Here is a 27849-nt window from a genome sequence, read left to right as displayed (position 1 = left end):
AAGGTGGGGGAAGGGGAGATGAGGAAACCAGTGAGGTTGGTGTTGATGCTGTGTGGTTGGAAGGTACTGAAGAGGAAGATGAGGCGTTCTTCCTCCAGGCGTCGGGTGGCTTGGATCTGGTGGTGGAGGAGCCCTTGAACTTGCATACCCTTGGGAGGGTTGAAGTGATCAGCCACAATGCAGTGGGGTTGGTTGGTGCGTGTGTCCCAGAGATGTTACCTGAAACATTCCGCGAGTTGGTGTCCTGTCTGCCCAGTGTAGAGGAGACCACATCAAGAGCAATGGACACAGTAGGGGAAGTGTTTAAAGGTGCAGGAAAATCTCTGCCAGATGTGAAAAGATCCTTTGGGGCCTTGGACAGAGGTGAGTGGGGAGGTGTGGGCGCAGGTTTTGCAATTCCACTGGTGGCAGGGGAAGGTGCTGGGAGTGGAGGGTGTGTTGGAGGTGGGCGGTGGGGTGGGGGGTCGGGTCATGGACCTAACAGGGAGGGAATGGTCTCTGTAGAATGCAGATAGGGTTGGGAAGGGAAAATATATTCCTGGTGGGATCTGATTGCAGGTGGCGGAAATGGCAGAGGATAATGCGCTGTATCCGGACATGAGTGGTGTGAAAGGTGAAGACCAGGGGCTTTCTGTCCTTGTTGTGGTTAGAGGAGTAGGTTTCAAGGGCGGACGTGCGGGAAGTGAAGGAGATGCACTGCAGGGCATTGTTGATCATGTGGAAGAGGAAATTGCAGTTCTTGAAAAAGGAGGCCATCTTTGATGTCCAGGAGTGGAATTACTCCTCCTGGAAGCAGATACGGTGGAGGCAGAGAAATTGGATTAAGAGATTGCATTTTTACAGGGGCAGGATGGGAAGAGGTGTAGTCCAGGTAGTTGTGGGAGTCAGTGGGTTTGAAATAGATGACCATGTTGAGTCGGATGCTGGAGATGGAGAGGTCCAGGAAGGGGAGGGAGGTGTCCAAGATGGTCCAGATGAACTAGAGGTCAGGGTGGAAGTTAATAGTGAAGTTGATGAACTGTTCAACCAACCTTGTGGGAGCATGAGGTGGCACCGATACAGTCATCGATGTAGTGGAGAAAAAGATGGGGTGTGGTGCCAATGTAATTTCTATTATTGAGATCAACCTTTTTTTCCAGATTTATAATTAAATGAATTTATGTTTCCCCAGCTGCCGTGTTGGGATTTTAACACACATCTCTAGATCATTAGCCAATATTCTAGTAGTTTAGATTAGAGACAAAAGAATAGACTTCTACTATAATGGCCCAGTAATATGAGGAGGGAAAATCGAAGAGAAAGTAATTAGAATGCAGGGTTTTCACGTGTAGTTACAAAGGGCTGACCACCTCTTGGCCAGGAAGTGGCGTACACAAAAAGCCAAAAAAAGTTCCTTTTGTAATTAAACAAGTTTATTTCCATGACCTACAGTAATATATGCTGAAAACATTCTACAAATTGAATTTTGTAATCTAGAATTGCAGGCGGCACGGTGGTTCGGTGGTTAGCACTGCTGCCTCACTACGCCAGGTACCCAGGTATGATTCCAGTCTCGTGCACCTGTATGTGTGGAGTTTGCACATTCTCCCCATTACTGTGTGGGTTTCCTCTGGGTGTTCCGGTTTCCTCCCACAATTCTAAGATGTGCAGGTCAGGTGAATTGGCTGTGCTAAATCGCCCATAGTGTTCAGGGGTGTGTAGGTTAGGTGCATGAGTCAGAGGAGATGTAGAGTAATAGGGTAGGGGAATAGGTCAGAGTTCGATACTCTTCAGAGGGTTGGTGTGGACTTGTTGAGCCAATTGGCCTGTTTCCACACTGCAGGGATTCTCTGTTTCTATAAGAGACCACCTGAAAAGGTAGCAGGAGTCAACTCAGTAACATATCAAAATGGAATTTGGTGGGAATTTACAATTCTCTACAATAATAAAAGGGAAGTGGGACTAATTTGATAGCTCTTTTAAAGTTGGATCAAATGGCCACTTTCTGTGTTGTCTCATTTTGTGATAGTGTATTTGAACAGCAGAGCCTGTTCCATTTTTTGGTTTCGTTTTGTTCAAACTTTCATTTATTTTACCAGTGACGCGACACATTAAAGAACTCCAGGAAAGGAAAAATGAGAAGAAATTGAAATTGCGAAAGAAAGCAAAGCCTTGTAATGCGGATGCTGATGGTAGGGTTTGATGCTGAGAGCCAGCGTGTCTTGGCCTAGTGTCCAGTTGCATGTGCTTGCGCTGTTCCTCCTTCAGCTTGGCACCATTCTAAGATGCAGTGCAATGGCCACAGGGCTCTTGGATGGAAAAACAGATCTGCTCCATTGAACCACAGCCAGGGTGTGAGCAAACCTTGATTAGCCCATCAGCTAGTTTAAGGTTTTGGTAAAAGGTTTCGGATTTCCTGAGTCAGATGTGCAGATTTTATCCCCTCTTTGATGCTTTTTTTTACTTAAACTATTTTGAGTGGATAATTCTATTGCCATTTCTTTCTTTTCCAAAAAGCCTCGGTGTAATTTTAATCAACAATTTTAATCAATCTAGCTTCAATTTCAATACACAGTGCAATATATCAGAGGCCATCTCAGATTTGATTGCTATTCATATTTGGCTATATTCAAGCTCAGTCATGATGATGTTTAAAACAAAAAGCCAAAACAATTTTATTTTTCAATTGTTGTTTAAATCCTGGAAATAGGCAACAAATAAAAAGGATATTGGTGTTTATTAATATTAATTTATGGAGAGAGTACTGATGACAAGATGCTATTCATAGTTCAAGTGAAACCATCTTCTCTGGTGGTGAATTTTAATGACTGACACACATCCTCAAATTCCTTATTTTATTCTCTGCTGTGCTTACCTGACCCTTCTCACCTGAAGCCTTCAAGTCCTTATTGAGTAAGGCGTACAGAAAGCAAAGAGGAGTTATAAGAAAGAAATTTCAGAATTACTCAAAATAGTCATAAGCTATTTTACAGATACAGAAATAAAAAGGCATTAATGTTAGAATGATTTTATCATTAATTAGTAGAAATTGACAGGAATCTTAATGTATTCTGAAAGTTTACAATGGAGAATAGCATTGGTTAAGAGAGTTCCATTTTTAAAAGTCATTCACAGGATGCGGGCTTCACTGGCCATGCCAGCATTTATTGCCTATCCTTAAATGCCTAGAGGGCTGTTAAGAGTCAACCACATTGAGTCTGGAGTCACATATAGGCCAGACCAGGTAAGGATAACACTTCCCTAAAGGACATGGGTGAACCAGCTGGGTTTTTCCTGACAATTGACAATGGATTCATGGTCATCGTTAGACTTCCAGATTTTGATTGAATTCAAATGCCAGCTGCCATGGCAGCATTTGAACCCAAGTTCTCCACAACATTACCTGGATCTCCAGATTAACAGTGCAACAAGACTGTTTAAATCTCCCTAATGTGGCTGAGTTAACTACATTGGCAGGTAGGGCATTCCACGCCCTTATCACTCTCTGAGTAAAGAACCTGCCTCTGACATCTGTCTTAAATCTATCACCCCTCAATTTGTAGTTATGCCCCCTTGTACAAGCTGATGTCATCATCTTAGGAAAAAGACTTTCACTGTCTACCCTATCTAATCCTCTGATCATCTGGTATGTCTCTATCAAATCCCCTCTTAGTGTCCTTCTTTCCAATGAGAACAGACCTAAGTCTCTCAGCCTTTCCTCACAAGACCTTCCCTCTAGTCCAGGCAACATCCTGGTAAATTTCCTCTGCACCTTTTCCAAAGCTTCCACATCCTTCCCGAAGTATGGCGACCAGAACTGTACACAATGTTCCAAGTATAGTTTTGTATAGTTGCAGTGTGACATTGCGGCTCCAGAACTCAATCCCTCTACGAATGAAACCTAACACACCATATGCCTTCTCAACAGCACTATCCACCTGGATGGCAACTCTCAGGGATCTATGTGCAGAGGGACTCCAAGATCCCTCTGCACATCCACACTATCAAGAATCGTTCCATTGACCCAGTACTCTGCTTTCCTGTTATTCTTCCCAAAGTGCATCACCTCACATTTAGCTGCATTGAACTCCATTTGCCACCTTTCAGCCCAATTCTGCAGTTTATCCAAGTCCCCCTGCAACCTGCAACATTCTTCCAAACTATCCACTACTCCACCGACTTCAGTGTCATCTGCAAATTTACTAATCCATCCACCTATGCCTGCATCAGTCATTTATGAAAATGACAAACAGCAGTGGTCCCAAAACACATCCTTGTGGCACACCACTAGTAACCGGACTCCAGGTTGAATATTTTCTATTAACCATCACACCCTGCCCTCTTTCAGAAAGCTAGTTTCTAATCCAAACTACTAAATCACTTTCAATTCCATGCCTCTGCATTTTCTCCAACAGCCTACCATGTGGAACCTTATCAAAGGCTTTACTGAAGTCCATATGTACCACGTCAACTGCCCTACCCTCTCTGTTCTCCCTGTATTCCATGAGATCTAACCTTCCTAACCAGTCTCCCATGGAGAACCTTGTCAAATGCCTTACTATAGTCCATATAAATCATGTCTACCGGTCTCCCCTCATCAATCCTCTTTGTTACTTCTTCAAAAAAATCAATCAAGTTTGTGAGACATGATTTCCCACGCACAAAGCCATGTTGACTATCCCTAATCAGTCCTTGCCTTTCCAAATACATGTACATCTTGTCCCTCAGGATTCCCTTCAAACACTTGCCCATCACTGACATCAGGCTCACCGGTCTATAGTTCCCTGGCTTGTCCTTACCACTGTTCTTGAATAGTGGCACCACATTAGCCAACCTCCAGTCTTCCAGCACCTCACCTGTGACTATCAATGATACTCATATCTCAGCAAGAGGCCCAGCAATCACTTCCCTAGCTTCCCACAGAGTTCTAGGGTACACCTGATCAGGTCCTGGGGATTTATCTACTCGAATGCATTTCAAGGCATCCAGCACTTCCTCCTTTATAATATGGACATTTTTCATGATGTTACCATCTATTTCTCTCCATTCTATATCTTCCATGTCCTTTTCCACAGTAAACACTGATGCAAAGTACTCGTTTAGTATCCTCCCCGTCTCATGCGGCTCCACACAAAGGCCGCCTTGCTGATCTTTGAGTGGCCTTATTCTCTCCCTAGTTACCCTTTTGTCCTTAATGCAAGGCAGTATAGAAATAAATTGCTTATCCTTATAAATATTTGAAAACACACACACTTTTTTTTCTCTCTCTCTTTTTCACACGTCTGGCAAAAGGGAAAAAGAAATTCTTTGCAGAGAGCAACTTTCTATAAGAAGAAACACTTGAGCTAATTGGTTATTTTTGAAGGCAACAGAATAAAACAAAGGATACTCCAGAGTCTGTTGCTCTGATATTTGTGGTCACTTCATAATTATGCATGGTTCTCTCTGATGTCTTGCAGAAGAAATACAATCTCGAAATGTTCCTTTCATATTCTTCCAAAAAAACCAAAAGTTTTCACCCTGAATTGTTATAGAGGATGTTCTTTTCACAAATGGGAGCTTGGCTGTTTGTTTCTAGCAGACCTCTCTCCAGCAGAAGAAGGATTTGAGGAAGGGTCACTGGACCCAAAACATTAACTCTGATTTCTTTCCACAGATGCTGCCAGACCTGCTGCGTTTTTCCAGCAATCTCTGTTTTTATATCCTCCAGCTGAACCAGATAATACAAAACCCTCTTCAAAAAAGTCACTGTTCAAAACAGCCCCAGCAGCGTGTACAGTAAAGCAAACAGTTATCACCAGTTATGTGATTTCTCAGAAGCCTTGTTTAACAAAAAATCTCTAGTGTCCATAATGAACTTTCAGTGACCTGTTTTGAAGAACTATCCTCAATATGTTCATAAAACATGAGATTAATTATTCTTTTCCCACAATCCCTCAAAGTTTAAGTTCTCCAAGCATTGTTAAATATAAATCAATTTGTAATGACTTCACCCTCGGAGAAATAAAACACTGCATTTCATAATAAAGTGTGAACAAAGTAAAAATATATTAAGACATGTTCACACATTTGTTCACATGTTCATTCTCATTTGCTCTTTGCACATAACCTAGACAATTATCTCGATACCTTCTTAATTCTTATACAATTCAAATAAGGTCACATTCAGGACAAAACATTGGCCATTACATTGTTTTCCACTGCAGTGTGATCAATTCTTAAAAGATAGGGCTGTAATGGCAAACTCCATTTAAAAAGGTAGCTTTTTGGTTTTTAAATGTACCATCAAAGCTATAGATTTACAATCGCTTTATTCTCAACTTCCTTCTGTCACTATCTCTCTCCTTTCCTCTTACCTGAAATGCTCAATTCCTTTCTTCTTCTACCCACCGAAGTTCTCTTTTATTTTCTTTTTCTCAAGTTTGTGTTTTTTTCATTTCACATTCTCCTTCCTGCTTCCGTTATTTCAAGCTGCTTCATTTGGGTTGAATTCCCACTAAATCAGTTGACTCACCATCTGGTTTGTGTTGTTGTTCTTACAGCTTCAGATTTGTCCTATATCGACCATGTCTTTCCAGCAGCTGCTTTTGACTCCAATCCTCAACTTCTTAGCCAATTCAGTTCAGCTAATCTTAGTTACTCCTTGCAAATCCTGCACCTCCAGAAAATTCATAATGACCGCTCAAGCTATTTTGATATAATACTGCAAAAGAAACCTGATGCACTTTTTTTTTCCGATTATTAGTAACCCACTTCAAATTAAATGACGTTGCTGTTGGTTACCTTGGACAACTCCCCCACTTTTAACTACAACTGAGGCTGGAGGAATCTACCGTTGCTCCAGTCCCAAAGTATAATACACAACATAAAATGAAGCTACTTTTTCCCAGTACCAAGATGAGCTAATTCTACACCTGTCTGTACGAGATATTAAACAATAAGATTGACCAACCAGGTTCGTCTGTCACAATTATTGATTTATTTTTAAAATAGCACGTAACACTTTTTCAATAAGGATACAATAATTGGCAACATACACAGCCAGTAATGTAGAAATATAAATGTTTATTTTGAGAAATATCCCTAAAACATACTCACACAAGCAATAGATTCCTCTATACAGTTTGGCTTTTTGAAAATAAAACACATTGATTATTGGGTTACCTTGAAGGCAAAAGGATGAAGGGTACAATGTTCTGGGGTCCATTGATCTGATGGCACATGTGGTCAAGTCACTAATCATGAATGGTTGCCTCTGTTGTCTTGCAGATGCAATATGCTCAGGAAATATAATTTTGAGATTTTTTTTCAATCCTTCTTGCAAAGAACAAATAGATTTCACCCTGAACTAATGCAGAGATAAGTGTTCAACTGGGCAGCTCGCTCAGAAATCTTTCCACCAGCTCAACTTGTTCTTAATAGGCTTTCCTCCAGCTGAACTAGATAAAACAAGAACTCCTAAAGCTAGTCATTGTTCAGAGCAGGATTTACAACATGCAGGCAGTTATCCCCAGTCTTGTGATTTAAGAACGTAAGAAATAGGACCAGGCATAGGCCATCTGGCCCATTACGCTTGCTACGGCTTTAATAAGATCATGGCTGATCTTTTCGTGGACTCAGGTCCACTTACCCAACACTCACCACAGCTTTTCTGTTCAAAAATCTATCTATTGTTGCCTTAAAAGCATTCAGTTTCTCGGAGGCCTTGTTAAAACAAAAATCTCTTGTTCACAGTGAACGTTTGACCTCTTTTAAAGAAACCACACCAGAAATAAATTCCTTTGTCCACAATCCTTCAATGCTTAAATCCTCCAAGCAATGTTAAATATAAAAGTCTTCGTAAGTCTTACCAACTGGAAAGATTCTACTTGAATTCACCAATACTATGACATCACTTATCAGTGTCTAGTCTCTTACCTATCCCACCCCTCTCCAAAAAGCTCTCCTTTTCCAGTCTCCAACTTTGTAAACCCAGTGACCTCTACTCAGTAAAAATGCAGGACAAAGAATATTAAGAGGTTTGTCTTGTCTTTGTTTTTTTTTAAAATTACTTCAGTGTGAAAGAACTTAATGGGAAATCCGAATCCTTCTCACTTACCTGTCTGTATCCATCCATTGCTGCATTTTATAAAGTTTCTGCTGCTTCTTTCAGTTCTGTGGTGGTTTAGCTGTGGTGAAACATCAATAAATGCATTGATTCTGTTCTTCATTGCTCCAGTTCACTGTTTGTCTCAGTTTAACATACTAACGGTGAGTAGCACTTTGCTTATTCATTTATTGGCAAATAATTTGCCACTTTGATTGAACAGGAGGGGAAAGGTAATGTTTTGGTAGTTTAGTAAAGCAGATATTTTGTTTTTAATCTTCTAGCACTTGTTTTTTTTTTGGTTGAGAATCACTATTAATTACATGGGATTTGGATTGAGTTCATTGATTTGAAAGGACAATGTGCACCCAATTGCATAACCATGATTTATGCACAGGTTGCCTGGATTGTCCGTATCTCCTTCATAATCTCTGCAATTTTATCTTCCTATTTGTGTTTTCACAATTCCTAGCCTAGTTTACGTTGAGTGTGTAGGATTAATAGGTTGACCCCAGTGTATGTATCAATTGGAGATTTTCAGTAGGAGGTTTTCTGAACTTAACAAGTTAATGTAAGAACATAGGGAATAGAACAGGAATGGGCTCTCTGACCCATCAAGCCTGCTCCACCATTTAATAAGGTCATGGTTGATCTTTTCATGGATACAGCTTCACTTACCTGCCCGCTCACCATAACCCTTAACTCTTTTACTGTTCAAAAAGCTATCAATCATTGCCCTAAAACCTTTTATTGAGGTAGCCTCAACTGTGTCCTTGCTGGAAAAGCGCAGCAGGTCAGGCAGCATCCGAGGAACAGGAAATTCAGGAATGATGAAGGGCTTATGCCCGAAACGTCGAATTTCCTGTTCCTCGGATGCTGCCTGACCTGCTGCGCTTTTCCAGCAACACATTTTCAGCTCTGATCTCCAGCATCTGCAGACCTCACTTCCTCCTCAACTATGTACTTGTATGTTAACCACACACAGAGAGTAAAATGGAAACAAAAAGGCAGAAACTTGAACACATGAACCAGCAGGTTCAGGAACAGCTTCTTCCCAGCTGTCATTAGACCGATGAATGGACTCTTTATCTTTAAATAGTGCTGATCTTGCTCATGTTGATCTTGCCTCGTGCACACCTTGTGCAACGTAACCTGTGTGCCTCTAATTTTCTTTTTCACCCTATGATCTGTACATCCTTGCTGACTATGCCTGTACTGCTTGTAAACAATACTTTCACTGTACTTAGATACACATGACAATAAATAAATCAAATCACTTAGAATGAAGTTACCCCCTTGAAAGACCTATTTCAGTTAAATAATAAAATATGAATTGAATGATATCCCCTTCGAGCCCAGAAGCTGAGGCTTTCACTGTTCTATAAGGTTCATGTCTCATTCTAGAGACTTGACACAAAATCTGGACTCTCACTCCAGTGCAGCGCTGTGTGCAATTCAGCTGTCACGTTTCATAGAACATAGAAAAGTACAGCACAGAGCAGGCCTTTGGCCCATGATGTTGTGCCAAGGTGTAATCCTAATGTAAAATATAGTAACAACCTACACACCCCTCAACTCACTGCTATCCATGTGCATGTCCGGCAGTCGCTTAAATGTCCCCAATGACTCTGCTTCCACCATCACAGCTGGCAACGCATTCCATGCATTCACCACTCTCTGCATAAAGAACCTACCTCTGACGTCTCCTTTATACCTTTTTCCTAATACCTTCAAACTATGACTTCTTGTACCAGTCAGTCCTGCCCCCTGGGGAAATGTCTCTGGCTATTGACTCTTGTTTATTCCACTCATTATTTTGTATACAGTGACAACACTTTTAAAACTAGGTGCCTGTGAATTATAATGATGTTCTTTCAGTTTCCATTTCATACTTGGAAGCTGGAAAAGTCATAAATGAGACAACTTTGGGACATATAAAAAGTAATTTGACAAAGGCTCACTAACCCCACTGCAGTAATGATTTCTAATGCTTTGGAAGGATTCTAATGATTTCCAATGCTTTGCCTCCCTTTGAGGAGGTGATAGCCTCATGGTATTATCACTAGACTGTTAATCAAGAGACCCAGGCAATATTCTGGGGATCCAGTTTGAATCCCGCCACAGTGGATGGGTGGATTTAAATTCAATTAAAAAATCTGGAATTAAGAGATGATGATGATGAATCCACTGTCAATTGTTGGAAGAAAAGCCATCTGGTTTACTAATGTCCTTTAGGGAAGGAAACTGCCATCCTTTACCGATGTTGCCTACTGGGACCTAGATCCACAGCAATGTGGCTAACTCTTAAACTGGGCAATTAGGGATGGGAAATAATTGTCGGCATAGCCAGCAATGCCCTCATCCTGATAATGAATGAACAAAAATCTTCTAAGTTTCTTTGCATGATGGAAGACTCTCTCAGTTGAGATCTGTGTACTTTATACTGAGTAAGAGAACGTGAGGACTGCAGATGTTGGAGATCAGAGTTGAAAAGTGTGATGCTGAAAAAGCACAGCAGGTCAAGCAGCATCCGGCGAGCAGGAGAATCGATGTTTCAGGCATTCTTGATGAAGGGCGTATGCCCGAAATGTTTATTCTCCTGCTCCTCAGACGCTGCCTGACCTGCTGTGCTTTTCCAGCGCCACACTTTTCAACTACTTTATAGTGAAGCTAAATACGTACTGGAAGGGAGGTGATGGCCGAATGTTATTATCACCGAACTATTAATCCAGAGAGCAGATAACGACCTGGGGACCTGGATTCAAATCCTGCCACAGTGGAATTTGAACCTGGAATTCAAAATCTAGAATTAAGAGTCTAATGATGACTGTGAAACCATTGTTGGAAAAGCCCATCTGGTTCACTGATATCACTTCAGAGAAAGAAACTGCCATCCTTCCCTGGCGTATGTGTACCCTTAACAATGTAACTTACTCTTAAATGCCCTCTGGATAAATAGGGTTGGGCAACGAATGTTGGCCTAGACAGCGATGTCCACATCCTGTGAATGAATTTAAAAAAGGAAAATTGGAGTCACTCCAAATTTATTTTTCTTCGCTTAGTTATTCAAACTTCCCCAGTGCCTCCATTATTGCTCAAGTAAAATTTTCACTACTCCCACTACCCCAACTTGTTGGTCTTCCTCTGTTTCACAAAGAGTAGCTGCCTGCCCCGCATCTTGTATTAGGGGCAGGCAGGATGTGTCACATAGGCATTCATGAGGACTGCAGGTGCTGGAGATCAGAGTCAAAATTAGAGTGGTGCTGGACATGCACAGCAGGTCAGGCAGCAACCGAGGAGCTGGAAAATCGACATTTCGGGCAGGAGCCCTTCATCAGGATGCGACACATAACCAGTCAATATGGAACACTATCCTGTCCTCTCTGTACGAGCAAGAGGAGGTGAAAAAGGAAGAAACAAGGATCACTCTGGGCAGAGCATCCCTTCTGCATTGATGCTTTCATTTTTATCGTTCAAACATTTAGCATTTTAAAAAGTATATATAGGAAGGAATTTTCCCAGGCCTATATTCCCCGGCACATATCTAGAACCAGAGAGCACCACCGAGTCTCCAATTAAGAGTTTAGGTTGTTTGGGAATTGAGGTTTGAAGTAATTTCTCTTGGGGAGACGGCTGGTGTCACGGTACTGACACTGGATTAGTAATCCAGAGGTCCTTACAAATGTTTTGGGGACGTGGCTTCGAATCCCACCATAGTAGCTGTTGGAATTTAAATTCAATGAGTAAAATTAAGAATTAAAAGCCAGCTATCAGTAAAGATGACAATGAAATTAGCAAAAATTGTCATGAAAACCCATTTACTTGACTAATGCCCGTGAGAAAGGAAATTTTCCAATCCATTCCCCCATTTGCCCTACGTGTAACTCCAGATCTGCTGCACTGTGGTTAACTATTAAATACCCTATGAAATGGTCCAGCAAACCACTCAGTCCAAGCGCTATTAGGACAAAATGAGGACTGTAGATGCTAGAGATCAGAGTCAAAAAGTATGGCGCTGGAAAAGCACAACAGGTCAGGCAGCATCCGAGGAGCAGGAGAGTTGAAGCCCTTCATCAGGAATGTGGTGGGGGGCGTGTTCAAGTGACTGAGAGATAAATGGGAGGGGTTTAGGACTGGGGGGAAGGTAGCTGGGAAGATGATAGGTAGATGAAGTAGGGGATGGTGGTGATAGGTTGGAGTGGATAGGTGGGAAAGAAGATGGACAGTTCAAGAGGGCGGTGCCAACTTGGATGGTTAGTTCTGGGATGATGTGGGGGGAGGGTGATGAGGAAACTGGTGAAATCAACATTGATCCCATGTGGTCAGAGGGCAGTGATGGGCAACAAAGGCTGGTTTTACCAACAAGGCCCAGACCTCATGAGTCATTTCAATAGAATAAGCTTGAGAGATTGAATGGCCTCCTCCTGCTCCAGTTTCCTATCTCTACAACTCTGGGATTCTGGCTTCCAATCAGGAAACTGATTATTTGAGTTAGAACATATTTTAGATTCTGTTCATGTGTCATTTTTCCAAATTTCCAAAAGAATAGCTTTGGCTATGCTAATGCTCGTGATATTTCAGTTACTTTCTATTATAAGTCTGCTAAATGAATTAATGATTTATTGTCACATATATCTTGAAGACACATTAAAAACGTTTTGTTGTCACAATCTGGCATTGTTTTGAGTTACAATAAGGATCAAAAGAAATTATTTAAATAAGTGGTTCATCTTCTCTTCAAATTGGGGTCTCAAGCACTGCTCAGGGCTTCTGCAAGATGTTTCAGTCCTTAAGAAGTCCCGCTCCAGGAACATCAATGATGACACGGATATCCCAGGAGACCTAGCTGTGCTCCTGTCTCATCAACACAGCTAAGAGTCCAGGCCCAGGGCCTACCACCACTGTTAGGAATCCTTGCTCCAGGCACTGCCACCGCCATCCAGGGTCCGGGCCTACTGCCACTGGGACCCAGACTCTGGGCCTACCACCACTGGGATCCAAGCTCCAGGCCCACCCGCCACCACCATGAGTCCCGGTCTATGCCGCTGATGCTGTAGCCATCACTCTGGCCTCGAAGGTGACCTTGACTAAGAACAATGCTAGTTTTTCTAGGGATACCTATGTGCAGTGAATTAATTCTTAAAACGTACAAAATCTTAATATTTAAATGTATTCTCATGACGTTATGCACCAGCTCATTTGCTTTTGAGTTTCTATTGTAAATGTGTGCATTAAATATCAATGTTTACCACTTGGTGTCTTGTAAAATGGCAGAGAGCTATGGGTGAGTAAAACCATTCGGCAGATCTTACTTCTCCACCCAGAAAGATTCCTCATCTTTTTAGGTCTCGAACGATTTCAGAATTTCCTCTTTTACTATTCTACCTGGAAATCTAACTCGTATGTCATTGAACAAGAGCGCTTTGTTTGCTTTCTGCTTCAAAACTGTAAAAAGTGCTTCACACTGCTCACCCACTCCCTCATTGTCCTCAGTCTGGATCCCTGGAGTATGCTCAGAAAATTATCGTGCTATTCAAAGGCTTATTACTCTTGCTGGATCAATAGAGACCTGTTTCACCGAAGAACTACCTTTGGGTTAGTTGAAAATGGAAGAAATACCATTTTTAGACTGCTATAATTGAAGAAACACCATTCCGATGGCCTGGGGTTTCCTCAGTTTTACGGTTTCACTCCCATCAGGAACATCCTATATTGTAAACAGCATAATGCTGTTGTTGAGCTTTGAAAACAGAGAGGAAGTATATTTTGTTCAATTTTAAACTGATGTGACATATCCACTGAAGCTGGCTGCTAGATAGTACTGCAGTCACGATTAATGGAAGCCATTGCTCATCTTGCAACTAGTACAATCAATTTAATGTTAAGCTGGCAGCTATTCTCTTCTGTCAGAAACCAACCAATTTGCTGCTACTTAGACTATCCAATGTCTTTCGCTAACAGTCTCAGCATATTTTGTTGATGGATAGCTGCTGGCTTTCCAAATGAGGTGAATCTTCACATTGTAGGAACACCTTGCTTTGACTATGTTGTACAGAATGCTGGCCTTTGGGAGCATAAGTGCATAGACGCTAAAGCTGCTGTTCTGCTCAGGGCTAGGTCACATTAACTGGCGGAATCCAGAGCAAGGGAGCATCATAAAATTACAGCCAAATTGTGAAGGAAAATCAGGAAGCAATTTTTGCACAGAGGGTGGAGTAGATCTGTAATTCTGTCATCCGGGAGGCTTTGAATGTTGGCTCAGTTGGAACTTTGACAATCAAGATAGATTAACTTTTGTTCAGTAACAGTGTGAGGGGGTGAACAATGTAGGCAGAAGAATGAGGTACTAATCAGTGACGATCTGAGTGAATGGTGCAGAAATCTCTATGATTTAAATAGCTGTCTCCCTTCCTAATGTTCTTACACCATTTTCAGCTAAGTGTGTCTCACTGCCTGCCAGCAGTGCACAATTATCCAGCAAGTATCATGTAGTTTTAAACTGAACATTGGAGAAGCAGCATTGTGTTTGTATCATTACTCAGCACCAAATATTGCTGGATCCTGCAAACTGAAACAAAGTTCTGCCTCCGTAGCTAATTTGCTGGTTGAGGTGTGAATTAGGGTTTAATCTTGATCCCTTCATTATTTTATTTTCCTCCTATGCCTTCCTTCATTCCTTGCTTTTTTGTAGGAATTCACACTCGCAGTTTCCTTAATATAGACAATCAATGATTTGTAAGTGATGTTCTGAAGGTTTATTGAGTTTGTTAAGAAGCAGCAATTTAAATGTGATACATTAGTTAATTAGATGAAGCAAGTATGCAAGTGTGACAGTTGGGATTGTTGGTTCATTGATACCAGAAGACAAACATGCTATTGGTGAGGAATGTTTCAATCTCTTTAAAGTGTTCAGGACAGCATCCTCCTCTCTGTCTGAGATGTTAGGGGGTTCTTCCCTGGGTCTTCTCCTACTGGTCCCTCTTCTATCTGCCCGGTGAAGACTGCTTTAGAGAACTGCCCTCCGATAGAATTCCTTTCTGCCCCAGCACACACTGGCCTATTCAGTTCTTGTCCCAGCATGGATCCTCCATCACGGATCTGACTCCAGAACTCTCTTGGCCCTTGTGCAGCTTTTCCACTGCGGATTTGGCTTCCCTAATTTCCTTGGCCCCCAGCACAAAATAGGCCTAACCTTTGTAGGATTCCCCCAGTGCCTCCTGTCCTGTCCTCCTGTCCTTTCAGATTCTTTGATACTCCAACAGATCTTTCTCAGACTTTCAGCACTAACTGCAGGTGTTAAATGATTCACTGCTCTTGCAAAGCTGTTATTATTGTATTTTTAGGGGAAGGGTAACATGCACTGGGCCAATCACTTGTCTGAATTCTTTCAGCCAATGATGCTGGATGACTGTTGTCCCCTTTGTCCACCTTAATCTATGGGTTAGTTTATTAATCTTTCAAAGAGAAGTTCTACTTATTTTTGCAAAGAAAAATGATAATAGGGTATATTTGGCATCAGATAAATCATTGACACGAATGCATTGGGCAATGTGGCCTCCATGTTTCTTTCAATTCTTCTCTTTGTTCTCGTACACAAGAATTTTGGAAAGTTAATTAATGTCGTAATAGCTGCTAAATGAAGTTTCGTGCTACAGAGTGAGTACTGGGCAATTTCAGTTTTTATTGGGCCCCAATATTCAACATTTTGTTTTTTAAGGGACCAATATATTTACAGAATGTGAAAAAGTTTGTAATTTATGTTGTAACGTTACAGATTACTCTTCGGGTTTCAGTTGGATTACGATAACCTATTCTAAGCATCACACTTCAGGGAGAACCTTGAAGAGGGTGCAGAGGAGATTTACCAGGTTGATGCCAGAGATGAAGAGGTGTCTAGAAAATCCATCATTATTTTCCTCAAACCAAAGGAACTTAAGAAGAGATTTGACTAAGATGCTCAATATGTTGTCGACCGCACTGAGAGAAGTTCCCTGTTTCTCTTTGAATGGTAGATTAGATTCCCTACGGTATAGAAACAGGTCCTTTGGCCCAACAAGTCCACACCGAGCCTCCAAGAGCAACCCACCCAGACCCATTCCCCTACATTTTACCCCTGATTAATCCACCTAACACTATGGGCAATTGAGCATGGCCAATTCACCAACCTGCATATCTTTGGACTGTGGGAGGAAACCGGAGCACCTGGAAGAAATCCACTCAGACACGGGGAGAATGTGCAAACTCCACACAGACAGTTGCCCAAGGCGGAAATTGAACCCGGATCCCTGGTTCTGTGAGGCAGCACTGAGCCACCATGGTACTATTAAGTCCTTTACATACACTTTAAAGGGAAGAAGAAGCCAGATTTTAATATCTTACTGAAGACAGCACTTTGACAGGGTGGAACTCCCTCACTGCTGCACTGAAATGTAACCCTAAGCCTTCCACATTCTACCCTCAAGCAAGTTGAGGTCATCCAAAAGACTCCCATTCATCTACGGTGGGTCCTAATTAAGCAAGTCCTCAGTTTGAAAATTCTCATTCTTATTTTCAATCCTTATTACCTGCATTTTCCACCTTTTCTTCCTTTACAATACTCCTTAAACTTTCCTCCTTGATCAAGCTTTGGATCATCTGACCTAAATTTCTCCTCCTGTGACTCAGTGTGTAATATTTTGCTTTAAATGCTTCTCTGAAAAATAAAGCAGTTTGTCACATGAAAGGCATTGCATAAATTGAGTTGTTATTTCTACTTATGTACTGTAGACTCTAGAATGGGTCTTGAACACACAATCTAGTAATTCAGAGGCATGGGTGACACTGACATCTTGTCTTCTTGGACCAGAGCTAACTGTCTTAACATATAACACATTATTATATGACACAGTCAGAAGTCACATGACACCAGGTTATAGTCCAACTGGTTTATTTGAAATGACAAGCTTTTACAGTACTGCTTCTTCGTCAGGTGAAGTGGAGGGAAGTGCACAAGCACAGAGAGATCAATAAATTTTATGCTTGTATGCTTCCTTCCACTTCACTTGACAAAGTGCTCTGAAAACTTGTGATTTCAAATAAACTTGTTGGACCATAACTTGGTGTCATGTGACTTCTGACTGTGTTATATGTTAAGACAGTTAGCTCTGGTCCAAGAAGACAAGGTGTCAGTGTGACCCATGCCTCTGAGTTACTAGATTGTGTGTTCAAGTTTCCCAATTCATTCAGCAATTCAGGATTTAGAGGCTTTTTCAGGCAAACAGCTAGATCAGTGTTTCAGTTACCACACTGATTTGCAGGAGTATTACGGTGCAGAAGGAGGCCATTCAGCCCATCATGCCTGCATCAGTTCTTCAAACAAGCATCATTATCTAGTGCCAATCTCCTGCTTTTTCCCTACACCATGGCACATTATTTCTATCCAAATAATCACCTAATGCCATAATCACAGAATTCTTGAAGGAGGCCATTTGGTCCATTGTGCCTGCACTGGTTCTGTTACCAATCTCCTGCCTTTTGCCCATATCTCTGCACATCATTTCTATCCAAAAAATCATACTTGTCCTGTAGAATGTATCAACTGAACCTGCATTCACCACTTTTCCAAGCAATGCATACCAAACCTTATTTACTTGCTTTGTGAAAAAGCCTTTTTCTAACATCACCTTTATTTTGCTTGCGCACATCTTGAAATCTATGCCTTCTGATTCTTTTTTATTCTACGAGTGAGGACAACTTCTGCCTATCTAAAGTATCTAGCCCACTAGTGATTTTGAAGCCTCCATCGAATCTCCTCTCAGCCTTCTTCTCTCCAAGGAAGCTTCAATCTATCATCACCACTGAGGTTTCTCATTCCTGGAAGCTTTCTGGTAAATTGCTTCTGCACTCTGCAATGCATTCACATTTTTCCCAGAATGTGGCAACCACAACTTTCTACAACATCCTTTTGAATGCCTCACTGGATGTTTCATTGTCTCAAAAAGGCAGAGGTCAAACTGAGTGGTTTTGCTCTCTCTCTTTCTTGGATTTGTGCCCTAACTGAACTCCAAAAAGTACGTGGTTTCCTGTAAATAGGTCCATGCAATTAGTTTAAGCCATGTGATTTCCAAGAAGGAAGTCCCAATGCCCTTTCAGTGATCCAGTTTTAAAAAATGGGTTCAAGCATCCACAATCCTTTAACCTGAAGCCTCAAAAAATAAATTAGTCTATCAAGCTTGTCTTGAACATGCTTGGTTATTAATGAGCCAAGCACCATAGAAACATAGAAAATAGGAGCAGACATAGGACATTCGACCCAGCCCCATCATTCAGTCTGATCTTGGCTGATCATTCAACTCAATAGCATGTTCCTGCTTATTCCTCAGATCTTTTGATGCCTTTAGAGCGACATACATCTCCTACAACTCAAACAGTATTTTGGTGTTGATTGCTTTTTGTGGTAGCGAATTCCACAGTTTCACCACTCTCTTGGTGGAGAAATATTGCCTCCTATCAGTTCTCAATAGTTTATCACATATCCTTAGACTGTGGTCATGGTTGTGAACTCCTCTGTCATTGGGACCATCCTTCCTATCCAATCTTGTTAGAATTTTATAGGTTTCTAAGATATCCACCCCCCACCCCCGCCCTTGTTCTTCTGAACTCTTATGAATATAATCCTTATTTACTGAATATCTCCTCAGTCCTGCCACCTCAGGAATCAGACTGGTAAGCCTTTGCTGCACTCCCTCGATTGCCAGAACACCCTTCCTCTGATATAGAGAGGAAGACTTCACACACTACTCCAGGTGAACTGGAAAGTTTATTTTCAGACGTTTCGTCATCATACTAGGTAACATCATCAGTAAGCCTCCAATGAAGCACTGGTGTTAGTGACCCGCGTTCTATTTATGTGTTTAGATTTCATCCTAGGGCAAGCCAAACAGAGACATGCTCGAGAATTCCTAGCAGCATGGCATTGCAACCGGAACTCTATCAACAAACACATCGACTTAGACCCTATTTACACCCTCTGAGAAAAAGAACAGGAACTGATATCACCACTAGAACTAATATCACCACAGGAAATGACATCATCAACCCAAGGAAACCTAAACACATAAATAGAACGCGGGTCACTAACACCAGTGCTTCATTGGTGGCTCACTGATGTTACCTAGTGTGATGATGAAATGTCTGAAAATAAACTTTCCAGCTCAGCGAGCAAACTTACTTACACAATCTCAACCTGAGCTACAAGCCTTCTCAAAACTCGCTAACTCCAGGTGAAGACTCACCAAGGCTATTACAATTGCAGTAAGATATCCCTGCTCCTTTATTCGAACCAGGATGTAAACCATATGACCAACTGCCATGTGCAGTTCAGCACCAGAAAATTTGCATGAAGATGCACAGAGAGTTATTGGTAACTGCCTGTAGTGGTCTGAGCTGTTTATAAACCTGTTAGAGCTTTTCAAGTAAACTGAATCCAAATCACTCAATCTGTGTTATTTACTGGTAGATAACATGACAAACAAGGAAACATTTCCCACCTCTTAGAATTAGAGTTAGCCTTTATTGTCACATGTACTCAGTGAGTATAGTGAAACATTTATACGGCGCCACTTACAAGGTACCCACGTACAGTTTCTTTAGATACAGGATTTTAGACAGTAGAAAAATAAATTGTCCAGCGTTGCAAAGGTAAAAGTTCAGAATAACAGACCCTGGGAATTGGCTTCCAGTCCACACGAGGGCCTGGCTCCAGGCCATGCCAGGCTTCACCTTGGGGATCATGAGGCTGGGAGATCTCTTCAGGCCACCATGCCAGACCAAGAGTACGCCATACCAGGAGGCTGCTGAGCCATGCCATGCTGAGAAGCTGCTATGGGAGACCTTTCATTCAGCTTCTTTGTGTTGATAACTGTCTTAATATCTCCACCGTTGGCTTGGTCAGCTTATTACCCTCCTTTGGAATGCTTTGGAAAACTTTACTTGATATCCTGGAGCCAGGAGACAGGAGTAAATGAAAGGTGCATTCAGTAGGGAGTAAAATAGTGGAGCAGAGTTGGAATTGCACATTTTAAAAGATTGTCCAAAGTAAGTTTCTTTCTGTGATTGCACAAATTTTGGGAAAATACTGTCACAGGATGTGGGTGTTGCTGGCAGTGCCACTCAGCCCTAGTTTTCTTCACTTGAGTAGATTGCTAGACTTCTCAAGAAGGCAATCCAGAATCAAACACATTGCTGTGGATCTTGAGAAACCTACAAGTAGCAGTTATTGCAATCAAGCACCAGCCTACTGCTACTTTCAGTGCTTTAGATGGCAACACTCATTGACCTGTTATTGTGGAACACTGTGTTTTAGATAATTGAGAATTGAAGTCTGAACCTTCAACCATTAATACTGAGTAAATTATTGAGATTTATTCATAGCATCACTGTGTGTGTCAGAATTTAAGCCGAGTATCTAAAAGCTGGAGATCATTTATCCCTGGGATACTAATGGGATCTTGTCATGCTAATACCAGTTTCATGAAGAAAGATAGCAGTGATTGGGCCACCTAGTGGTTTATATCACTGCAGTAGTATATTGAAGGTCAGTTCTGACAAGTGACTTCTGCAGATTGTATTCATAATCTTCAATCAGAGTTGCACCAGCTGCCCAGTACATGACAAAATTATTGTTTGTGACAATGTAACAGTACAACAGAATGTGTTTAATGTTATACAGAATCATATTGGATAGTCATTTATTGTCATTTGTATTTTTTTACAAAAAAAGTACAGTAAAAACTGTTTAAGTCGCCTTATCATGGGATGTGTATTAATAACAGAAGGCATAGATAAGAAAAAGTAAAACATTAAGACAAATTCCATCTTAGTTCAACAAATGGGAAAAGACAGTCCCACCAGGCTGGAAGATTCTGCTGGAGCAGGCTGTCCACGCTGGGCTGCTAGAATACTGGGCCACAGACTCTGCAGAAGCCTCCCTAAGGACCAATCTCTGTGCACCTTGCGCATATACACATTCACAAATACTCAGTCTCATTTTAAATAAAAATAATTTCTTCACTGGCGCTGGAATTTAAGCAATTTGGTGAAGGACACGGCAGAGAGCAAGATGAAGGTGAGAGAGACAGGTTTCCTCGTGCCTCCCATCAGCAGCTTTCTCTTCTGAAGCTGCTATTTCAGGCTGCAGTGACCCTCTGAAGGCAGTAGAATTTCCCTGACCTCGCCAAGTCAGCATCCTTGTGAATTCTGAACAACGATTTGGCAGGTAAGGGGGGAATCACATAAACTTGGTCCAATTGTTACCTGTACATTCCAAAAGAGACCTCTAAATATCACTTTTTAAGCAGGAACATTGAAGCTAATTGTTGTGCCCTTAGTGTACCTACTGCATAGCTGAGATGTCAAAGGCAGCCATAGAGCTGAGAAGATCCTGACCTATCTTCACTGAGTTAACTGATTTCAGGGAGTACAGTGCTGAATATACGCTGTTTGAAATCACATTCCACAGAAGGAGATTGTTTGGCCCATTGTGCCTGTCCTTGCCCTTTGATAAAGCTATCCACTTGACCCCATGACTTTGCACTTTCCCCACAACACCTTAAACTTAATTCCTTTTTGAGCGTTTTTCCCATTTCCTTTTGAGTATTTTACTAATCTGCTTCCATGGCCTTTTCAAACAATGCATTCTAGATCTTCACAACTTGCTCATTTCCGTGGTTCCCAAATTTAAAGGGCAGATGAAACTTACATGATTCCTGCTCAAAATAATCATGCAACACTTTTTTTTATTATTCATTCACAGGATGTGGGTGTAATTGATCTGTCTAGTATTTGCGCATTCCTAATTTCCCTTGAGAAGATGTTGGTGAGCTACCTTGTTGTGATGTGAGAATACCCATAGTGCCCATTGCAAAGATTTTGACCCAACAGCAGTGAAGGAATGGTTTGACTTGCATATGGTTGTGCTTTCATGTATTTGTTACCCTTGTCCTTCTAAATAGGGTAGAGGTTGTGAAATTGGAAGATGCTGTCTGAGGGCTCTAGGTAAGTCCACCTGGCAGGATTTGTGATTCCGACATCTCAGATATAACTTTTCTGACATTCACCATAAATTGCAGAGGTAAACAATAGCTATAGAGGAGGAGTTTGAAGGAATCAACATCCATGGAGCCATGCTGGAAAAGTACATCGAGAGTGTGGTGCTGGAAAAGCACAGCAAGTCAGGCAACATCCGAGGAACAGGAGAATCAACATTTCAGGCATAAGCCCTTCATCAGGAATGAGGGGTTCCTGATGAAGGGCTTATGATGGAAATGTCGATTTTCCTGCTCCTCGGATGCTGCCTGACCTGCTGGGCTTTTCCAGCACCACACTGTCAACTCTGATCTCCAGCTTCTGCAGTTCTCACTTTCTCCTTGGAAAAGTAAGTCTCCCTGTCTAACTTGATACTGACATTACAGATTCTTCAGATGATAATGTTCTCCCTTTAGTTTAAAGAGAGCTGAAAATGTGTTGCTAGAAAATCGCAGCAGGTCAGGCAGCATCCAAGGAGCAGGAGAGTCAACGTTTCGGGCATGAGCCCTTCTTCAGCCCTTCCTGAAGAAGGGCTCATGCCCGAAACGTCAATCCTCCTGCTCCTTGGATGCTGCCTGACCTGCTGCACTTTTCCAGGAACACGTTTTCAGCTCTGATCTCCAGCATCTGCAGTCCTCACTTTCTCCTTAGTTTAAAGAGACCCAGCCTCATACCAAGCAAGCAGTGGAAGGGGAAAGTTCTTTCCTTTTACAATATTTCATGACCTTACAGCATCCTAATGTGTTCTATCATCAATTAAGTACTTTTTGAACCAGCCTAGTTCGTGGAAAGTAGGGAACATGATAGCCAGTTTGCACACAGCAAGGTCCCACATTCAGCAGCCTGTTTTAATTGATATTATGTGAGGGGTAAGTTTGGGCCAAGACAAGGGGTGGACTACTGCATCTCTTCATAATATTGGTATGGGATCTTTTACATTTTATGAAATTACAGCAAGGCATTCAGAGATGTGCAGGGTAATCAGACAAAGTTAATCTGGTTTGTGAAAGGGAAGTTGTGTTTGACCAACACAACTGTTGGAGTTCTTGAGAAAGTAAGACTGTTGTGAGCAAAGGGGAACCTGTAAGTGTGCTGTTGTTGGATTGTCAGATAATATTTGATAAGATAAAGGCGATGGTGTAATGGTAATATCGCCTGGACTGCTAATCCAGAGACCAGGTAGTGTTCTGGAGCCCGAAGGTTCGAGTCTCAGAATGGCAGATGGTGGAATTTGAATTCATCTAAAAAAGAAATCTGGAATTAAGCATCTAATGACCATGAATCCATTGTCAATTATTGGAAAAACCCCCCCTTTAGGGAGGGAAACTGCCATCTTTACCTGCTCTGACTGACACATGACCTTCAGCAATGTGGTTGACTCTGGGCAATTAGGAGTGCACAATAGCCAGTCCACACCCACATCCCATGAATGAATAAAGAAAAGAAAGTGCCTTATCAAGGAATATAAAAGTTCATGGTGTAAGGAGTAACATATTGACATGGATAGTAGATTGAGAATTTAGATTAGAGTGGTGCTGGAAAAGCACAACAAGTCAGGCAGCATCCGAGGAGCAGGAAAACCGATGTTTTGGGGAAAAGCCCTTCATCAGGAATGAGGCCCTTGATGAAAGGCTTTTGCCTGAAATGTCGATTTACCTTCTCCTCGGATGCTGCCTGACTGCTGTGCTTTTCCAGCACTACTCTATTCTTGACTGTGTCCTCCGACATACCCGCTTCCACTTATGGTTAGTAGATTGGTCAGCTAATGGGAAAACCAGAATGCAGGCATCATCATCTGGTTGGTAATGTATAATGACTGGATTATCATAGGGATCAGTGCTGGGCTTCAACTTGTTACAATTTCTAAAAATAACTTGAGTAAAAGGTCTGAAAGTATGGTTGCTATTTTGCCTGATGACACAAAGGGACATTTGTAAAGTAAATTGTGAAGTGGCCACAAGAGCTTTAAAGGGATATAATTCATTTTAGTGAGCGGGCTATGATCTGGCAAATGGAATTTAATGTGGGAAAATGCGAAATTGTCAATTTTGGCAGGAAGAGTGCTTTTTAAAAGCATATTGTCTTCATACTGAGAGATTGCAAAGTCGCCTTGGTCTCTTGATGCATTAATCACAATGTTAGGGGTGGAGATGCCACAAGTAATTACGAAAGCAAGTAGAATGTTATCCTTTCTTGCGAGTAGAATTGAATATAAAAGTAGGGAAGTTATGCTTCATTTACACAGAGATACCACACCTGGAGTGCTATGTATAGTGTTGGTCTTCTGTTTTATGGAAGGGTGTAAATACATTGGAAGCATTTCAGAGAAGGACTAATGGCTGGAATGCCTTAGGAGGAAATGTTGGATAGGCTTGTCAATCATTAATTAGATTCCCTTCAGTGTGGAAACAGGCCCTTCAGCCCCAACCAGTCCACACTGACCCTCCGAGGAGTAACTCACCCGGACCCATTCCCTCTGACTAATGCACCTAACATTATGGGCAATTTAGCACGGCCAATCCACCTGACCTGCACATCTTTAGATAGTGGGAGGAAACTGGAGCACCCGGAGGAAACACACGCAAACGCAGGGAGAATGTGCAAACTCCACACAGACAGTTACCCGAGGCTGGAATCAAACCCGGGTCCTGGCCGTGAGGCAGCAGTGCTAACCACTGTGCCACCCTGCCATTCTATTGATGATAGAGATGCGGGGTTCTTTTTTTCCTCACAGAAAATCATCAGTCTTTGGAAATCTCTTGCTTAAAAGATGGGAGAGTTAGAGGTGGATAAATTATTGGTAAATTCAAGGGTGAAAGATTTTCCAGGGTAAGTGAGAAAGTTGAGTAATCATGATTAACCGTGATCTTATTGAATGTACCTGATGAAGGGCTTTTGCCCGAAACATCGATTTTGCTGCAAGTTTCTGTAGTAGTTTGTGTGAAGGAATACATATTGCAGCCACATTGTGTTGGTGGTGGATGTTTAACATGATGTATGTGGAGCCAATCGAGTGGATTACTTTGGCCTGGATGATATCAGTTTTCTTGAGTATTGTTGGAGCACTCCTGCCTTGTGCCTTTTCGATGGTGGAAGGGCTATGTGGAATCACGTGGTGTATTTTCACTGACCTGCTTTTGTAGAGAAATTACGTGCAATACGTTGGATGTAGCAAGGGAGGAAATATTAAGTGTTTAATTAACATCCTTGAATGTGAATAAATCATGAGTTTCGGCTAATAGGTATTTCAGGATGCTAAGGGAATCAATGAAAGAATTGGCAGAAATTCTGACCGTTGTTTTCTAATCCTCCATGGTGCTGAAGCATCAGCATTTGTGTTATTGTTGACAAAAGGGGGAAGAAATAGCACAAGTAATTACAGCCCAGTCAAACTAACCTCAGCAACTAATTGGAAAAAATTCTGAAACTTAATTGTTATTTAAAGTAGTATAAATTAATCACAAGCAGTCAGCATGGATTTGTTAATGTTTGCCTAAAGTGTTTGAATGTTTGGAGGGAATTGAAATTAGGATTGATAGAGGTGAGGTATTTGATGTAATCCAAATGATTTTAGCGAGGTTTGTGACAGGGGTCCCATATGGTAGATTGGTCAGAAGTTAAAAGCTTATGTGATCCAGGGAAAATTAGCAAATTAGATTCAAAATTGGCTGAGTGGCAGAAAGCAAAGTGTTCTGGTTGACAGCATTTTTGTGACTGAGTTCCACAGGGCTCAGTCAGGGTCACTTGTTGTTCATGATGTATGTCCATGATTTAGACTTAACTGTAAGGGACTGAGTTAAGAATTTTGAAGATGATATCAATCGGATAAAATTCACAGCAAGGAAGAGCATTGTGAACTAAAGGAGGATGTCAATGGACTGGTAAGATAGATAGCATGCAGTAAATGAAATTAGTGCAGAGAATGTCATTTGGGGAGGACAGACAAGGGAAGGGAATATTTCATAAATAATCAAAGGGAATTTGGAGTGTATGCTGACAGGTTTCTGAATGTAGCAGGACATTCAGATATGGTGATCAAAAAAGCATACTTTTTTTTAGCACAGATGTAAGCACCTGGGCATGAATTACTAGTTAGAGCAGCTTGAGCATTGCATGCAATTCTGGTCACTGCATGAAAGGAAAGCCATAATCACACTAGAGAAGGTACAGAAGGAATTTATAAGGCGGCTGCTGGAAATGAGACATTTTAGCTAGGAGGAAAGAGAGACTGGTGGTGTTCTCTCTGAGAAAGAAGAAGCAGTTTTAATTGAAAAGCATGAAGTTATGAGCAGCCTAGACAGAGTGGATAAGAAGGACTTAATTCATTTGCAGAGAGGCCAGTAACATGAAGACCATAGATTTAAAGCTATTGGTGCATTGATTGGAGGGAGGTCGAGAAATGTTTCCATTCCAGAGTGTAGTTGGGGTCTTGAACTCATTGCCTGAATAGGTGGGAGAGGCAGAAACCCTCGCAGCGTTTTTTTTAAAAATCACTTCGATATGTGCTGGAAAATTGGTTTAGACTGAAATGCTGTCTTCTGCCAACACTGACAAAATCAATCAAATAGCTGCCTTCTATAATACAAATGTTTCTGTGTTTTTACAAGTATGGTTATGCTGATAGCATTGGATGAAGAGTGGGATCATAAATGGCCTATTTTTGTGCTGTAAAATTCTATGTCATGCAAAGATAGAATGAAGTACAGAATGTCATAGTTCTACTACTGCAACAATAAAGAAAACAGTAAAGTCACCATAGTCCCAGGGGACCATAGGATTGCTCTCTCATTAAAGAGATATGGTGATGAGTTTAACCCAAGGGTCATTATACTTCAGGTGATGGGAGGGGTTAAGAGGTGGGACTTAGATGGTAACCTCAACTGATGTGCAAACTGAGCTAGCACGGTTGGATTCACTCAGTGTCACAAAACAGGCATCCAGCCAACTGATCCTCAGACACCACCAGTCATCCCTTGCTAATGAGAAAGCAGCCCTGAGTTCCTCTGGAACAATTAAAAGTGTTGTGAGATATTGTCATGTTAATATGTCACAATGTTGTCTGGGGCAGGAGCGAGGTAATGTAGCGGCAATTTAACTGAACTAATAATCCAGACCAGGCCATGCTCTGGGACAGGGGTTTAAATCCCACCTTGGCAGCTGATATATTCAACAATACAATCTGAAATTGAACGCTATCATTGATTAACATAAAATCCCCTTTGGTTAACTGGAAATCTAATCTCGTTACCTGGTCTGCTTTATGTGTATCTTCAGATCCATAGCAAAGTGATTCTTAACTACCCTCTGAAGTGGCCACTCAATTGAAGGGAAATTGGGGATGGGCAACAAATGTTGGTTTTGCCAGCAACATCGACATCCCCTTAAAAAAATTTTAAAATTATCCAAATGCAATTTTCTTCTATAAAATTAGACAAAAAGTAAAATTTGCATTGGTCACTTATTGCTTAGAGAAATGAAGGCTAGTTGAACAGAATGACCACTGTATCAGTGATAGATTGAGTAGTTAATTTGCTTTATGACCATGTTAGTTAAGAAAGGATTGCTCAATAGGACATTAGACAAATCCCCATCTGATTTCAAGTAGAGCCATTAATTAAGTCTGAATGAGACATGGGATGCATCACAAATTTGCATCTTTGTAGAGTATAAATCAAATAGAAATTGTGTGACGCCATTATAGGAGCCATGCTCTTTATTTG

At 41.4% G+C, this 27849-nt stretch overlaps 1 protein-coding gene across 1 annotated transcript in view; it reads left to right on the top strand.

Moving 5' to 3' along the window:
* arhgap39 (Rho GTPase activating protein 39) overlaps positions 1-27849 on the top strand; it is a 379768-nt gene that overhangs the window by 236622 nt on the left and 115297 nt on the right. The window contains exon 5 of the mRNA XM_060825744.1: positions 2079-2171. Coding sequence (XP_060681727.1) covers positions 2079-2171 — 93 coding nt within the window. The remainder of the gene's footprint in view (positions 1-2078; positions 2172-27849) is intronic.

This window comes from Hemiscyllium ocellatum, chromosome 5 (assembly GCF_020745735.1).
Source record: "Hemiscyllium ocellatum isolate sHemOce1 chromosome 5, sHemOce1.pat.X.cur, whole genome shotgun sequence".
NCBI classification, from domain to species: domain Eukaryota; kingdom Metazoa; phylum Chordata; class Chondrichthyes; order Orectolobiformes; family Hemiscylliidae; genus Hemiscyllium; species Hemiscyllium ocellatum.
Note: the sequence above shows the minus strand (reverse complement) of the source record. Positions and strands in the feature narration are given on the sequence as shown.